Source organism: Penaeus japonicus, unplaced genomic scaffold (genome assembly GCF_977035675.1).
Source record: "Penaeus japonicus unplaced genomic scaffold, GWHDUDI00000001_assembly GWHDUDI00000035, whole genome shotgun sequence".
Taxonomy (NCBI): domain Eukaryota; kingdom Metazoa; phylum Arthropoda; class Malacostraca; order Decapoda; family Penaeidae; genus Penaeus; species Penaeus japonicus.
In genome coordinates, this window is record NW_028234437.1 from 3,839,719 (window position 1) to 3,857,218 (window position 17,500).

The following is a 17,500-nucleotide window of genomic DNA, read 5'->3' on the forward strand; positions in this document are numbered from 1 at the left end:
ATTTGTTTCTCCTACACTGTTCAATCTGTTCACCTTGTCACTGTTTTGTTGAAACAGCCTTTGTCTTCCCTAGAAGTCTGTATATCTATTTCTATATTTCCCCCCTATGATTATTCTGTGAGCTGATCTTTTAGCTTCACTTTATAATTTATTAATGGATCTCCTATGTTACATCTGGAAATAATGTTTCATTAAAGTTTTTGCAGCAATGTTGTCATCTAGTCAGTTAGGACTATTCTGAATAACTGAAATATACTTTAAAGTCTTTTGTTCATTTCAGTCTTTCATATAATATTTTCCCATATTTTAATAAGTATACTTCACATGAGTCTTTGTAGCTTTCAGAGTCAATGAGATATGATGTTTTTTACAGGCAAAGTAATTAAATCAGATATAAGTATTATGCTTTAAGAGGCTATACCATTTACTTATCAATTGTAATGATGGTATAATAGGTTACCTCTTATTATAATGTCTAACCTTGCACATTGCATATTCTGTGCTGCTGTCCAGGGCAAGTTTTTCCGATGCACCGATCGTTCAAAGGCCTTGGAATCAGAGTGTCGGTAAGTGTCTCATGGTTATATGTTTAAGCATTTATTAAATATGAAATTAATTTGCGTCGTTGTATCTTTTAGGGCAAGTTCTTCAGTTGCAATGATATTTCCAAATCAGTCGAGGAGGAGTGTCAGTAAGTAGAGCATTGCATTGCGTCGTAAGTAACCCCGCACGCGTGCCCCCGCCTCACCAAAAGTTGCTCCTTTCTTCTAATTGCTCCCACCATATTGACCCATGCTGCGCTCGCCTCACCTGCCATATGGTGACAGCTATCTTGAACTGAGCAGGCATTTTGGCCCAGGGTTCAGTCTGCGTGAACCAGAATGTAATCACCATACTCTTTCTTACTTTTTCTTTATGGTTTGATACTTTATTGTATTCTAATATTGATTGATCAGGGAACAAGTTATTTGGACCTACATGTGACCAGGTTATTCATTGTCTGATAAATGTTAATCTTATTGCACTTGTATCAAGCTTGCTCAAGCTGTTTGTTTACATTACATTATGATATTTGATTCAAGTCAAACCCAAATAGCTCAAAGGATCATACTTGTAAGGAAAATCGGTAATGGAATGTCATGTGCAAGATTACCTCTCCAGGTAAAATGATTGATGATTTTAATTTTTCAGTATAATCATTAGCTTTTCTTCTGCTGATAAGTATAATAAATAGATACATATTAACAGCAGAAACAGAAGACATAACACCATACTGTTCCACCATTTTTCAATATGGAGAATTCCTTAAGAAATCTTTTAGCAGAAGTTTAATGAAAACATTGATACACAAATTGTAAAACTGATTATTTCTCAGCTAAGGACAGGTTCAATGGTATCACAATTGGGCCTGAGGAGGCCATAGGACACTGGAGACTGATCATGAATGAACAAGAATGAGCTTTATAAACTTATTTATTGCAGCAAGAGCCCCTCTTGTGGTCTTTCTGATATAATGGCATTTGTTGCATGAGCATATTGTTAATTTGCACAGTTCTATCTCATACATAATGCTTGTAAGAAGCAAAATTTACAGCATCATATGCAACATAAAACTGAACCAATAGAACCATTTGTAGTTAAGATAAATGAAGCATTATTCTTTGAAAGATATGATGTCTCTTTCACAATTGAATGTCTGATATACTCTTTCCGTAACACAGCATTTCATGTTTGTGATTGCAAGATAAAGCAGATTACAGAGCACTCAAACTTAATCTGGGCAGTGCTCCATTTTACATTCTCTCCCAATGATTGTGATTTAACTTTGCATGCCATCATAGTCCCTTCAGCTTCTGTGGTTGCAGAGACTTTGTAACACACCAATCTGCGGATATACTATGATAATGACTTAAATGTGATGCAGCTCATATAATTTGTCTGCATCTCAGAATTGTTAAGATGAAGAAATTTCCGTATGATCTTCTTGTGTCCTAGATACTGAAGGAGGTTTCCTCGTGCCCAAGTTCAAGCCTTTGCTTTTCTTCACAGGCACCGACACCAGGTTATATCCTGGTTCCTTTGGAATTAGTATTGGAAGGTCATTCTATCCTTCACTATAAAAGGTCACTTAGGTCTCCAGCCTTCAGAGGCTTTCCTGTCAGTCATTTTTGTTCTTTTTTCTTTTCTATTCCTTTCTCTTTACCATTTTTAATTGACACTGAACCTTTCTTATGATTTTTTTGCACTTGTGATTTTCCTTTTTTTAATTTACATTGAATGAGACATTGTTTTTTAATCTACACAGACATGCTGGGGCATTGCGTATTTTTTCCTTAACATTGGTACTATGGTATTTTTTGTGTGTGACTTTTTGTACTTGGAATTTACTTCTGGCACATAAGAGTATCTTGACTTATAATATACAGTATTTAGCAGTATCTTTGTCTAACTGATACAATCTCTAGCAGTAATTTGAAAGAAGGCCATAGAAGGTCCGATGATACTTATTACAAGGGCAAAGAGAAACAGACTTCACGCTTTTACTACGTTTTCTTCCAGATATTCCCGCATATCTTGTGCACTCTCTCTCTTTCTCATTATTTACAGTTTATAGTCATATTACTATGAATTTGCCATTACTATGGACAACATTCCAGTTTGGGCAGCCTGATTTAGCATCATGTATTGTGTTCTTGATGATGTAAATGCATTCAAGGAAATGTTTAGCATATGTTTTATACAGAAGCAGATCACAAACACTTCAGATTCTCTCTTAGTTACTACAGATTTCCAATTGACCGTCACTATTGTTTTGAATCTCTTATTAAGCCCTTATCTGAAAAGTAATAAAGCATGGATTAACATTTCTCATGAGTGGTAAATCGGCATAATATTTAACCTATAGTTTCATGAATACAGCAGTCTTTCTCTTCTTGTGTAGATCTATCTATTTATCTCCTCTCTCTGTCTCTCTCTCTCTCACATTCTCTCCCCCTCCCTCTCTCTCTCTCTCTCTCTCTCTCTCTCCCTCCCTCTCTCTCTCTCTCTCTCTCTCTCTCTCTCTCTCTCTCTCTCTCTCTCTCTCTCTCTCTCTCTCTCTCTCTCCCTCTCTCCCTCCCTCCCTCTCTCCCTCTCTCCCTCTCTCTCCCTCTCTCCCTCTCTCCCTCTCTCCCTCTCTCCCTCTCTCCCTCTCTCCCTCTCTCCCTCTCTCCCTCTCTCCCTCTCTCCCTCTCTCCCTCTCTCCCTCTCTCTCTCTCTCTCTCTCTCTCTCTCTCTCTCTCTCTCTCTCTCTCTCTCTCTCTCTCTCTCTCTCTCTCTCTCTCTCTCTCTCTCTCTCCCTCCATCTCCCTTCTCTTTCTTTCCTATATATTTCATAATGTAATTCAGTGTAATCTGTTGGTGTCTTTCAACTCTCTACCTCTGCTTTGCTACCCTCCAGGGGCCAATACATTGTCTATCAGGATGGAGACATTAACAAACCCATGGTGGAAAAGAGAGTTTGGGAGAAGAACTCGTTCCACTTCGACAATGTGGCCAAGGCAATGCTGACCCTCTTCACGGTATCTACCTTTGAGGGGTGGCCCGGGTAAGTCACGGAATTATGTATTAGTTTATTGCAAGTACTGTGATAGGATCTTACAGTATTATTTGGAGTACCATTGTTTGAAAGATGTAATTGATATTATGTTTAGTACATAACTATACCCTACTTTCAGGTTGCTGTATGTTTCTATCGACTCCAACACAGAGGATGTGGGTCCTGTACATAACTACCGACCTATGGTAGCAATCTACTATATCATCTACATCATTATCATTGCCTTCTTCATGGTTAACATCTTCGTTGGTTTTGTTATTGTCACCTTCCAGAGCGAGGGAGAGCAAGAGTACAAGAACTGTTGTCTAGATAAAAATCAGGTATGTGTTATATTTGAAAGGATCAAAAAGAAATACAGTTGGACTAAGATATTGTGATATGGATGGAGTTATTCAGTGCTATTAGAGAAGGTAGAGTGGGCCAAGTTTGAGCTGGGGATGGGCAAAAATCTTCAAAGCAGAGAAAAAGTTGTGGTTATTCAGGAATTAAATTAATATACACTGATGAAATTGTTGTCTTGGGGCAGGTTAAAAGTGAAGAGACAAAAGATAATATCAGGTAAAGAGATTCTGTAGTAAGAAGGATGTGATGTAGTCTATAGTCTGCAATGTTGTAAAGAATTGGAGTATTTGGAAAGATGATAAAGCAAAGGAGTGGTTATTATAAAGAAGATAATCATAGTTAGGCAATATTTAGACCATTAGAAAATTAGAAAATTGATTATGGTGATCTTTAACTAACAATAGAAATAATGAAATTGTTTTGATAAGAAGAGGGAGAGTGCAAGTGTAGTGAAAGGGCATAGCAAAACTATAAGAAGTCAACTGTCAAATACCTTATGTTGTTGAGAGCACAAAGATATCATCATGCAATATTTCCTTGTCTGATTATCCCTTCCATGTTTCTTCTTTCCACAGAGGAATTGTATAGAGTTTGCACTGAAGGCCAAGCCCGTGCGGCGTTACATTCCCAAGAACAGATTCCAGTACAAGATCTGGTGGTTTGTGACATCACAGCCATTTGAATACGCAATCTTCACTTTAATCATGCTGAACACGGTCTCCCTCGCTATGAAGTTCCGCGGGGAGCCAGAGGCCTACACCCATGCCCTTGATATTCTCAATCTCATCTTCACAGCTGTCTTTGCCCTTGAGTTTGTCCTCAAGATTATGGCATTCCGATTCAAGGTAATCCTTTCTGTTTTCTGTTTTGTTTTCCTTTCCTTCTCTTTCTTTTATTTTCTTTCATAAGGAATCTGTTTTTTCTTTAGAGTCTATGCAGGATTTTTTTGTTTGCTTGCTTAAACTGTTAGATAGGTCTTGTTAGTTTTTTTTTTATGTTAATTGCCATTTTAGTCACAATGCTACACTGGTGAGTTATAGGAAAGAATTTCTTTTTAGTTTATCATCTGAATCTTATGGATTTATGGTCTTTTGTTTAGGCCAAGTTAAGATGAAGAACACTAGTATATTTTGAATAGTAGTAGAATACCCTTAGAAAAGCTGGGTGTCTAATTTGTGCAGAAATTTTACCAATTTAATTCATATATTAACCCCTTTCAGCTGCATAAGCAAGTGATGTCCCTTGTTTGTTCTTAAAATTGTTAATCTTCAAAGACAATAGATTCTTGTTTTACCTTTACTTGGCACAGTTTGATTACTTTCATTTTTGTGACATTATGGATGGAGGATCATGTGATTGTTTGTATCGAGGTTTTGGTTTAGTACCAAATTTTACATGGAGGGTTAACTACAAACTCCACATAAGCTATTTTTATGTGTCCAACTCCACTTCACTTTTATCCCATTAATGCCAGGTGACATGATATCACGTCATATGGTGGCAGTACTTGCCGTCAGAGATGGGAGATCACGTCATGGCTTTTTGCATAGCCGGCACATTAAGTGATTGAGCGCATGGCAGGTGGTTGTGGCCAAAGTGGGCATATAGCTCAAAACACCCCAAAGTTAGGACCAGGCGGAGCTAAAACCACCTCATTGTCATTGGGTTAAAAAATCATTTTTGGGACCTATTGTAGTAATGATACATCTCTCTCTCTTTGTTTGTTTGGTTAATGATTTCTTACATTATCACTGCTGAATTTTCAGTAAGGCCAGCACTTCCAATGGTCAGGGGTAGGCTTAGCACTTCCAAATGAACTGCATCTCACCCACCCAATTGCTCTAATAACGGGGTTACCTAACGCCAAATTGCTGGCCTATTATTTTTACCTGTTATTTCTACCAGCCCACCCTAATATGATAGGCTAAATTCAGCCCTGATTATCAGAGACTATTACTTCTTGTCTATTAGATATACTTTAGTTTTAGTTTGCAGATGGGTATTGCAAGACTGCTTTCTTCATTCTGAAAGATGTATAGGGAGTATTTTGTTTTCTTTCTTTCTTTTTCCATGAATAGGAACAACTTTTATGTGATGAAGCAAAGTAATTATTGAAAACCATCATATATCCATTAACATGATTACTTTTATTGTTAATTCCAGGCTGCTCCAGTTGCTGCAGAATAATTTGATAAAACTGTTAGAATATCTAAAATGTAATTTTCCATTACAGGTCATTGAAGGAATTACCAGAATGTGAATAACTTTTTTTCACGATGTAAAATTGCTGAATTTCTTTCTTTTTCTGCCTCTTTTCTTTCTTATTTACATATTTTTGGGACAAATATACGCAGGTTTAGCTATCGCTACTTGATAGCAGACTATTGTGTGACAAACTAAATTATTTACAATATTAATATACACCACATATGAATAAAAGAAAAGGGTACATGAGTTTGCATTACAGCACAAGAATATTAAAGAAGGAAAGTTGAACTTACTTCTATATCATATAGAGTGTGCCAATATTATTGATATTGTCATTGATATTACCATCTAAACTCCAAAAGCTTTTAGCAACCTATTTGCATTTTAAAATATTCCCCTTCATCTGAAATTTTGTTTTTCTATTTAGTGCATATCTAGTACCATATAACCCCAGCATATGATAAACATAGAAACACATTGTTGGCCCATTCTTTGTGCTAAAGTTACGACACTGTGTTTTAGATATTTTTCACTTTATTAGATTCAAATTCTTTATTCCATTTGTTACAAGTAGTATTTTTATAAGGTTATTATTTATCTGTTACTACAGTTGATTGTAAATAAGTTGTCAATTTATAGCCACCAAGTTACTTTGTTCATTATAGTGATAGAAATGTAATATATGCCCCTCTCTTCATAACTATGTTTCCTGTTCATTTGAAAAAAGTCACTCTTAATAATCTTGGAAGGCCACACACATCAGCTTTGACAGACATCATTCAGAATAAACAAGAGGAAACATCACAGCATTTGCCATTAGCTGCACCCTCATCCCCTGCACTAACAAATAAAGAAAAGGGTATTATTTTGTCATTGCAGCTTTAAAGTCACCTTTTTGACATTTTATTTTTGATGACTTAGGTTACTAAAGATCCATAGTAATACCCTGTTTATTTACATCCTCTGCGCCATTTTGCAGTTTTATTTTCTAGATCCGTGGAATATCTTTGACTTCTTTGTGGTGCTGGGCAGTATACTCGACATTGCCTACTCCAAGCTGGAGGTTTGTAAGAGAACGTACCAGAGTTCATGACAGCATTAGTAGGGTAGCTGCTGCTGTAGGGACTGATGACAATAACACTATGGCTACAAGAATGCAAAACTAAACAGTTAAATGTTGGGAGGTTTGCCCACCTGACCGATAAAACACTTGAGGTTGAGAAAGTCCAGATTTTTCCTGTTGCCTCTTGTTCTTATCTTTCACAATTCTTGATTTTAACATCTGACACTTCAAAGGTGAGAGTAGGCAACCTTCCCCACACTGTCCATGTGGCAGCTTCTCAAAGGGTATGATGATGGTAGTCTTTCGAGCAAGGTAGCTTGGGCTCGGAACTACCTTAAACTGCAGTAAGACTTGTTAACAAGTTTTATTTTCAGTGGGAGGCTGCTGTAGCTGTGTCCTCCAAATATTAACTTAACAGTATGTACAGGAGATGTTCTTTTGACTCCTCAGAAACAGAGTTTTGATCTGTTATTATTAAGAACAGACTATACCCTTAAAAATTATCATTGGATATTTAATGCTCAAAATTACATCTCCTATGTAATAAAATATTCATATCTGCTTCATTCATCCTGTATTCTCCATCCAACCTGCAGCAACACCTATTGCTGCCTAAATCCAGCATCTCACCATATACATAATAAACTCCTAAATCCCACTATGACTCTGGTCCTTGTCACTGAGAGCAGTTCTTGGCCATGCCAGTAGAACTATGACTGCCTGCCTCAGCCTGGTAGTCAAGTAGATTAGGTTTTGTTCGTAGCTAATCAGTTCTTCACTTTCTGTACTGTTTGCAGTATTACTTTGGCGACGCGTGGAATGTGTTTGATTTCATCATTGTGCTTGGCAGCTTCATTGATATCGTCTACTCAGAGGTCAATGTAAGTATTTCAGGATTCAACCCTCAAGTCCTTCAAAAGATGTGCTCAGTTAATATGCACCAGTTTGGAAACCCCTGCTCTATACTAACGTACTCTGTTGACATCAAAATCATTCTTTAAAATTTTCCAGGCTTACATCAACACATTGTCCACATTACCCATGAGATGTATAGGCTAATAAAGCTTTTGTCAACAGTATCTATGCTAGTGAAAAGTGTTGAGGATTGACTGAAAAGTGTTAAGTAACATGGAAAACCGTGAACTAATTTGAGTGAATATTATGGAGTGAGTGATAGTTCTATAACTCAGACATTAACACATAATAATTGCAGAATTATTAATGGGTAGAAGATGAACCCTATTGAAAAGGTTTCAGATAAAAAAAAAGTATAGATTAAAAAATCTGAATTTTCACCAAACAAAAGATAATGGGAGACTTGCATAGCTATCCTCCCTAACAAATATTGAAGACCTTTTATCTAGGTAGCACTCATAGAGAGCAGTAAAAAAAAAGCTAGCTTGGAGACACAACCCACTAAAAGATACTTTGAGTAGGTTGCATGATCAATTTGGTGTTTAGTTCCGCTCTCACTAGGTGTTATCTAGATTATGTGTTCAAAATATTTGTCAGGATGGACAGTTACATACAATGGAAGCATTTCTGAAATGTGAATTGTGAGCAAAATTATAGTTAATAGTAGTCTTTACAATATCTGCCTTTACAATATCTGTATATTTGATGATATCATTCTGAAACAAGATTGCTTTGAAGAAAGTAAAATATTTACCAGATAAACAAAGAAACTGTGGGAAATGCTAATTCATATATTACAAAATAATCACTTTTTTGTTTAATATAAAAAAAAAGGATATAGCCAATGCTATCACGGAAGTGAACATTTGAAATTAAATGTTATTTTCTGATGCAGTAAGGTAGGTTGGAAATATTTACAAGTCTAACAACTACTCCAGCCAGTGTAACCCTTGCTTCTACCCTACACTTCATCATGCTGTTCAGAAGATTGGTTGCATGTTGAAACTGGAGTCTTTTTTCCAAAAACTATCAACCTCCTGTCAGGTCTTTATGACAGCTTTTATCGTTAACTCTACCATTTTATTGAAAATAGGGAGGAAGCACATGTTATTCAGAACCTTAGAGAGGATCTTTTAAGGTGTATAAGGTTTAAATTTCATTAGTTTCTGATTTTAGGGAAGGTATGTTGTTGTTCTTAAATTTTTCTTCTTTTTTCTTCTTTTTATCTTTATTTGTATAAGGTGTCCAGCCTACAATGAATCTGTATGATACGGACTTGAGTTCATCAACTGTTGGCATGTGCTTTCTCTTGAGGCCAGGTGGCTGACCAAGGATGGCTGACATGGCCTTGTTAGTTACTGTTAATAAGTTGTCTCCCAGCTGTAGTAACCTTGCTATAACCCAGAGCTTAGAGCTGACATGAGCTTCCCCACCAGAAACTAGTGAGCAATCAGGCGCAGGCAGCGGCAGAGAGCATGGCCGCCGAATACTACCCGGACAGAAAGGTTTGTCTGTGTGGGCCTGCATACCTGATGAGAAGGAGCTGTACAAGCTCACTTCACTGTAAACACTGAGCTCCGTATATTATTGTGTTGGTGCAGTGCAAGCTGGATGGTTGTAGCATTGTGTATATATATATATATTTTTTTACCTGTGTTGTGCCGACTGGCTTGTTGTACGCAGTATTCCAAGTATACCACCAAGTTATTGTTTACATTTACAGTTCTTTAACAGACATATAGCTAATACCCTTAAAGTGTCCATTAACTTTAAGTATCTTACTCCAGATTTTCACTGCTGCATTCAGGTCTTTGACTTCAGGGACATTACAAAATGGTTGATCTGTCTGAACTCAGAAATAACAGAAAGCTGATGTAGTTAGAGGTCTTTTACTTGTAGACAAGTAAACCAGCATGAACCAATTCAGCCCTTGTAATCTCTACTAGTCGTCAGACAATTTATACCTAGTACAAAATATGAAAACTTATGTGCAGTAGCCATTGCAGTTATATATGTCCACTTCGTCACTTAAGCCAGTAGTAACAATAGGTATTTTGTTAATGCTGCCATGATAATATTTATTTATTATACTTATTGTGCTGAAAATGCTGAAGGGAAATACTTTAATTTTGACACCTTTTATTTAAGATGGGTGTGTGTATGGGTGTGTGTGCGTGTGTGTGTGCGTGTGTGTGTGCGTGTGTGTGTGCGTGTGTGTGTGCGTGTGTGTGTGCGTGTGTGTGTGCGTGTGTGTGTGCGTGTGTGTGTGTGTGTGTGTGTGTGTGTGCGTGTGTGTGTGTGTGTGTGTGTGCATGTGGGTGTGGGTGTGGGTGTGTGGGTGGGTGGGTGAGTGGATGGGTGTGTGTGCGTGTTTATTTTTACATCTATACTTCATGCCTATATATAGTATAGCTGTAAAGATATTTTGCCAAAAGTGATTTTCATATTTACATAAGACTTCAGTGACTTTTTAATTATTGTTATATGGCTTTTGTGTCTCATATGGTACTGTATAATTGTCTAGCTACTGCATTACTTTCATTGCAAGCATACAATACAAACATAAGTAAATATAGTAATACATCAGAATATGATTGCAATATTGACATGGTAGAATATTCCCTTTCATTATATTATTTCTGGTAAAATATCCCCCTTTATTACATTATTTCTATTTCTTCACCACTCCTATAGAATGTGATGTTATATTTCCATTGCACTATGCTAATGGTTGCATTGATGATACACATTATTCTCTAAGAATCCCCTTACTGCACATATGAACCTTAGCACAAGTAATGTTTTGTGTTACATATTGCATTCTAATTGTAATGCTGTCAGAATTATGTCATATAGTGGACACAGTATATTTTTCTGATTGGGCTTCAGACAAAGTATATCACAGATATCTTTTGCCGTACCCTTACACAACATGTGCTACTATTGCAATGTTACTGTGCTGCTTTTGTAATACATTTGTATGAATGCGATGCTATATTAAGAGTATGTACTAAATAACATGAGTATTTCTGTACTGCTATTCGTGTTTTACTACGTCGTTTTGGGGCCATTGTATTGTCAGTCGGTTGAAGCTTTACCAGCACAGTATGAATCCGTCTTTGTGATACCAGTTGTTGGCACATATTTCATATCAATATTAATGACCTTCTTTGTGAAGTCGGAGATAGATAGATGTGTTGTGCTCTATCATTTGTGCTTTTTTAAAGTGATCTTTCATCAGTGAAGATGTAATTTTGTTTGCTACAAATACATTTGTTAGTCACTAGTATTTTAGCACTGTTTGAAGGCAAGTCCCCAAATCGTTTTCTTTGTTTCTTTATCGAAAAAATCTAGTATTTGAAACACGTGAAATGAAGTAGGCAATGTTCACATGGTAATTTTTCTAGGAATCTTGGCTTTAACTATGTTGTCTTCTGGCTCGTATGATGTAGCACTGGTGTTGATGGTGGAACTTTTTGATTGATTAGTACAGCTTTTGATTCTTTGTTTGTCCTTTTTAGTATTTTTATTGTACAAAATTGATACTGTCTAAACAAAAGAGCTGAAAATTGATTTTGAAAAAGTTTGCAGAAAATATTAATAAAACTAAACAAACACTTGAAAGATTATGAATTTTTCAGTATATATAACTTTTAAGTCAGGACACTTCTGAAAATGATGTTTCCATTGTTTTCACATATTTCTATTAAGAAAAACAAGGTCTTCAGATTTAAATACAGTCTTAGCATTCATATCTTCACCCATTGTTGCAAAGTCTTTGCAGTGCAAGGATCCAGATTTGGGCTGTATGCTGCATGATACATAGTTTCCCATCAAACTTTCCCCAGAAAGACCTCACAAGATTAGATAAATGGGCTGAAGTATTATTGTGATAGAACAGGACTTGATTATAGATTATAGACTTCTGGTCATTCAATGCTACGGCCCCATGGAAATTTTACAAAAGTGTCTCATAATACACAGAGGTTTTTGTTCTTTAACATGTCTCATAGGTCCCAAACAACTGTTGCAATAATCTTTGCACTTAAGCTTTCCACTTTCATTTCTTCAACTTTTTGCCACCCAAATATGAAACAAGCAATCCATTTGTATACTGCAATCTTCTTGGGAGTTTTAACACAATAGCTGAGAAAGTGTAAGATATTTTTATCTCGCAGTGATTTTCTGCAAACATTTTGAATGCCCTTCATAGAAAAGATCTTCTATTGTTGGGAAATACATATATTCTTCTTATACTTCACACTCTACACTAACCATATTTTGAAACTTTCCTTTCTTTCCTTTTTCTCTCATCTTAGATTTGACAGACACTGAACACATTTCTCTGATATTTTCCATAATGGATTTATCTTCTATCTTACTGTTCTGAAGATATCTCTATCCTCACAGTAACAATAAGTTATATTTTTGTTTTGTTTTTTCATGTAAATACAGATTTAATTTAGTGGTCTACAGTAATGTTATTAAAACATGAGTAATGATAAAGTGCCATTCTTTGTTTAATTTTATCATCAGTATCTATTTATCATACCATTATTGTAGTCAGAGTGATTTGGTGGTAGTTCAATCAGAGGCCAATTTGTCTCATTTTATTTTGAGTATATTATCTGGTCTATATTATTAAGGAGTGATTAGTGAGTCTAGCCAGCTTTAGGGGAAGTAGATACCTAGCCAATATCACTTTACATCAAACAAACCAAATGACTTCAGCTAATCTTCCATTGTCTCAGCCAGAACTGGATACTCGGTTTAGGTTTTTGATAATTTCAACAAAATCATGCGCCTAGCGGTTCCCAGTAGTATGTCCATAGCACAGCTGTTATGCTATTAGTAACATTGCTGATCAAGAAGGAGCATATCCAAGAAGTAGGACCAGGTTGTGCATAGCATCATCTGGAAAGTAAACCTTAGTGTAGAAATCTAATATTTAGATTTAAGAGAAGTACTTGGGGGCAAAGAAATGCTAATATTGTAATCACGTATTCATCTTGATATACTAATACACCAGCAGGTAAATAAAGCCCATGTATGTCTTTAAGAAACTGTCCGTGCTCTGTTATAGATTACAAAACTTGTAACATTATGATTTTGTATCTGAAGTTGATACTGACCATTCTCTATGTAGCAAATTCTTATTAGATGTATACAACAAACTGCAGCATTAAGATGTGTGGAAGAATATGTGTTGAGTTTCTCACATGATACTGTTAGAGCGAAACTTGTTATTAACCTATAAACTGTTCTATGCCTTTTCATTGGCTGAGTGTCACACTGCATTTTGCCTTTTGAGAGCTCTGTTTTAAAATGAGGCTCATAATTGTCCTGAGTGATTTGTAACCATGTGCTATTTCACATTGGTATTTTTCTGTCTGGCAATATCGGCATCTTCATGATCTATGATTCGTCATCTTTTCCTTACTGTGATCATGAAAGGACAGACTGGTGTTCCCCACAACATAGGCACTGCCAAGTACTAACAAAATAGGCACTCTGCAGTTTATGGGTTAGGAGAAAGTCTCAGATGTGTGCTTGAGGTATGATGTACATATAGATACCATACACAATGTGACAACAGCTTTATTACTACCTCTTTTCAAGAAGATTCAACATCACCTTGTACATCACACGAGGGAATCCTTATGAAATCCACCACAAAATATTCTTGGGGTTATGTTGCCTCCAGAGAGAAGACAGTGCCACATGTTCAGCATAAACTTGCTCAACATAAAGTCCCATATTTCATGACAGGCACACATCCCTGCCAGCAGTGCATACATTTTTTAATGTCATGTCCCCTGCCTCAATCAACTAATCAAGAGTAGAAACATGATGCCATTATCTGAAAGATGATAGGTCAGCTCTTCCAATTTCAATTCATGATGAGCATCGTACACATAAACATATCATGGAATGGATTTCTCGATACCACTCTCATCATAGAAGAATAAGTCATGATGCGACAAGGAGTTTCCTACCTCAGAAAGACTATTATGTTGAGGCTTTTGAATATGATTTCATATGTGATGGACTCCCCACGGGTAGATTTACCATATGCTGAGAATTGCTGCTTCTTTGTGTGCTTGAGCACCAAAGTCTTGCTATTTTCATCCACACTGAATGCAGAACTGTTTCTCATAATTTTGGGTTGGTACCAAAAATATTAGTGCAGTTTATTTGTACCACATTACCATGCCTATTGTTGGCACTGCTTAAAAACTACTTCATGGTTACTGGAACATCATATTCTTCGTCTTATGTTGGCACCACAGTAAGCTCTAAACTGTGCTGTAGATTTCAGTAGATTTAAACTAACCCTCTCCTCTTCACACTTTTTACCCCACTGAAAGATGGTATTGCATTTAGTGGTTATATTTGTATAATTTCAGAGACTGCTGACTGTACTATGGTATTGTAGTGCATTACTGTGCAGTTCCTAATTGACTTGATTGTATTATTTCTTGTATTGGATTGTGTCTGTTAAGCAACCAAGTGGTCCATCTGAATGTATTATTGTATATTTCTGTGTATTATGCAACAACCAAAGGTGCTGCTCATGAGCTTGTAAACATACTTTATTGTAGAATTTTCCCCATAGAACTAAATTTTTATTTGATTTTTTTATGGTGATCATTTTCAATTTTATCCCTTTTTACATATGATCTTTGGAAATTTTGAAGGGTTATTTACTGTAAGAATATTTCCACTTGGAAAGGGAAATATTTATTTTTTTCCTCTTCCATAAGTAAAACAATTTTTTATAGCTTTTAAAATTTTGTTCCATGATATAGCAGTTGGGTTTTGCTATTCAAAAGTTTATGTAATGTTTATAGCACTTTCTACATACTATTAAGAAAGGAGTTAGTTCAACCACTCAACTATGAAGGTTCTCTAAGGAAAAATTTCAAATTCAAGATCAGAAAATCAAACTGATTGTTTTTCGTGTAATGAAATGTATTATAAGGGTGAAAAAATACTCACAGGTCTCAGATGGATGAAATTTCCTTGGTACTGCATAATGATGACAATCAAAGAATATTTATTACATGCATAAGAAGTTTGAAACAAAGAGCACTCAAAGCCAGGGATGCTCTTGAAAAAAAAAAATCTTACAGTATATAGTCTTATTTAAATGTTACTGCGTCATGCTTATAATTCTAGGGGAAGATTCTATTTTAGTGCGTAGTATCACTGTATGTCATACAAGAATAGATTTTATTTATATATTCTTTATTGTGTTGTGGACATGTTTAGAAGCATGAGTTAGGAGAGAGAGAGAGAGAGAGAGAGAGAGAGAGAGAGAGAGAGAGAGAGAGAGAGAGAGAGAAATGTATGGATACATTGTTTCTTCTAGTATATTTTCCAAGTAAATTCCTATTGTCATAGTTATACAAAATTAATATACCAAAACAAATAAATGTCGTGTAGTTTTGCTATACTGGAATCTATAATTTTTACTATTTGAATTATAATTATTCTGATACAATTATCAGTGCATGTAACACATGCATTAATTGCTTAGCTGTGTGTATGGTTGTATGTGTGCTTATTATATGTGAATATATACATACACATATATGTGCGTGTGTGAGTGTGAGTGTTTAGTGTAAGTGTAAACCAGTATGAGTGCACACTTTTGTGCATGTGTATGTATGTTTAAGTAAACATATTCTTAGAATTAATGTTAAAATAGATCATAAGAAATCTCAGAAGAAAAATGAATCTTTTAGCAACATGTGTACTTTTGATGATATGGAGTTACTATAGAAAATGTAGATGCAGGTTATCCAATAAGGAAATTGACATAACTTTAGGGCAGATAACATACATCCAGTCTATGTAGCCTCTTGTTCATATGCACAAGCCATCAGGACTGGATCAAAGGCTTTTTCCAAACCCCATCTAGCTAATCTATTCCATTCCACAGTGTGAGACTTTTCCCCATCCCTTTTCTCTTTCATGCTTCATCTTCACCTTTGGTACCCATCTACTACAAAACGTTCCAGCAAGAGAACCCACCGGATTGGGTTGGTTTCAGTGTCATTTTTAAAGTCTCTTATTATCCATACGTAGATGTCTTGTTCAGTGGCGTTGGTGGTGTCCACCCTTGTGTTTGAGCTCCCTCATCGTAGAGTAGAAAGTAACCGCTCCTTCGTTGTCATGCGTCATAGTGGCCTTCTCTTCCTACCTCCTCATTGTAGTTTGTCACAATATAGCTTGATGCTATTTAGAGTGTTTCCTGTGTTTATTCCTTCACAGTCTGTCATGTACTGTACCTCCTCTCCTTACATCTGTCAAACACCTCAGTGTGTATTTCTTCTCCAGGTCTATTCTTTCAGCTCATACATTTTACTCTTTGTTCCAGAGTTTAGTGATTGACATGTGTCAATTTCCGTATATTTCTTCAGTCTTATCTTTCTTCACTATGTTGTGTAATCAGTCTTTCATTACACAAGGATTTATATATTGTATTTTTTTTCTTACATTTGTATATCTTTGTTTCTTTTTAATCATTACTATGACAATTTTCATTTACTAATGCAGTTATTTCTATTTTTTGAAGGTTATGATATCATTTTACCCTTCCTTCCCCAGTTATAATTATACTCCTTTATAACTATTATATACATAATCAGTTTCCTCTCTTGGCACAAAATACCCACTTGTTAGGCTCTACTTTTAGACTTCATTATTCTTTTGCTTGCTCTTTAAGAATGATAAATGATTTGGCTTACTTGGCTTGTCAAGTGGCTTATCTTCCATCACTGACAGATATTTTCTCTCTCTCTCTCTCTCTCTCTTTCTCTTTCTCTTTCTCTTTCTCTTTCTCTTTCTCTTTCTCTTTCTCTCTCTCTTTCTCTCTCTTTCTCTCTCTCTCTCTCTCTTCTCTCTCTCTTCTCTCTATATCTCTCACTGTCTCTCTCTCTCTCTATCTATCTATCTCCTCTTCTCTTCTTTCTCTCTCTTCTCTCTCTCTCGTACTCTCTCTCTCTGTCTCTCTCTCCTCTCTCTCTTTCTCTCTCTTCTCTTCTCTCTCTCCTCTCTCTCTTCTCTCTCTCTCTCTCTCTCTCTCTCTCTCTCTCTCTCTCTCTCTCTCTCTCTTCTCTCTCTCTCTCTCTCTTCTCTCTCTCTCTCTCTCTCTCTCTCTCTCTCTCTCTCTCTCTCTCTCTCTCTCTCTCTCTCTCTCTCTCTCTCTCTCTCTCTCTCTCTCTCTCTCTCTCTCTCTCTCTCTCTCTCTCTCTCTCTCTTTCCATCCTTTCTTTGCCCTTATACTGCCATATGGGAATAAATTATTTTGCAAATGTTGCATCTCTTAGTTACATATCTAAAAGGAAATGCATTGTGAGTTTCTCTGT

At 36.1% G+C, this 17,500-nt stretch overlaps 1 protein-coding gene across 1 annotated transcript in view; it reads left to right on the forward strand.

Annotated features, from left to right (window-relative positions):
• The window catches only part of LOC122245867 (muscle calcium channel subunit alpha-1), a 349,394-nt gene that overhangs the window by 304,841 nt on the left and 27,053 nt on the right, over positions 1–17,500 (forward strand). Inside the window, 5 exon segments of the mRNA XM_086531207.1 lie at positions 514–566; positions 3,440–3,586; positions 3,717–3,918; positions 4,516–4,785; positions 8,009–8,092. Of these exon segments, the coding sequence (XP_086387333.1) occupies positions 514–566; positions 3,440–3,586; positions 3,717–3,918; positions 4,516–4,785; positions 8,009–8,092 (756 nt within the window).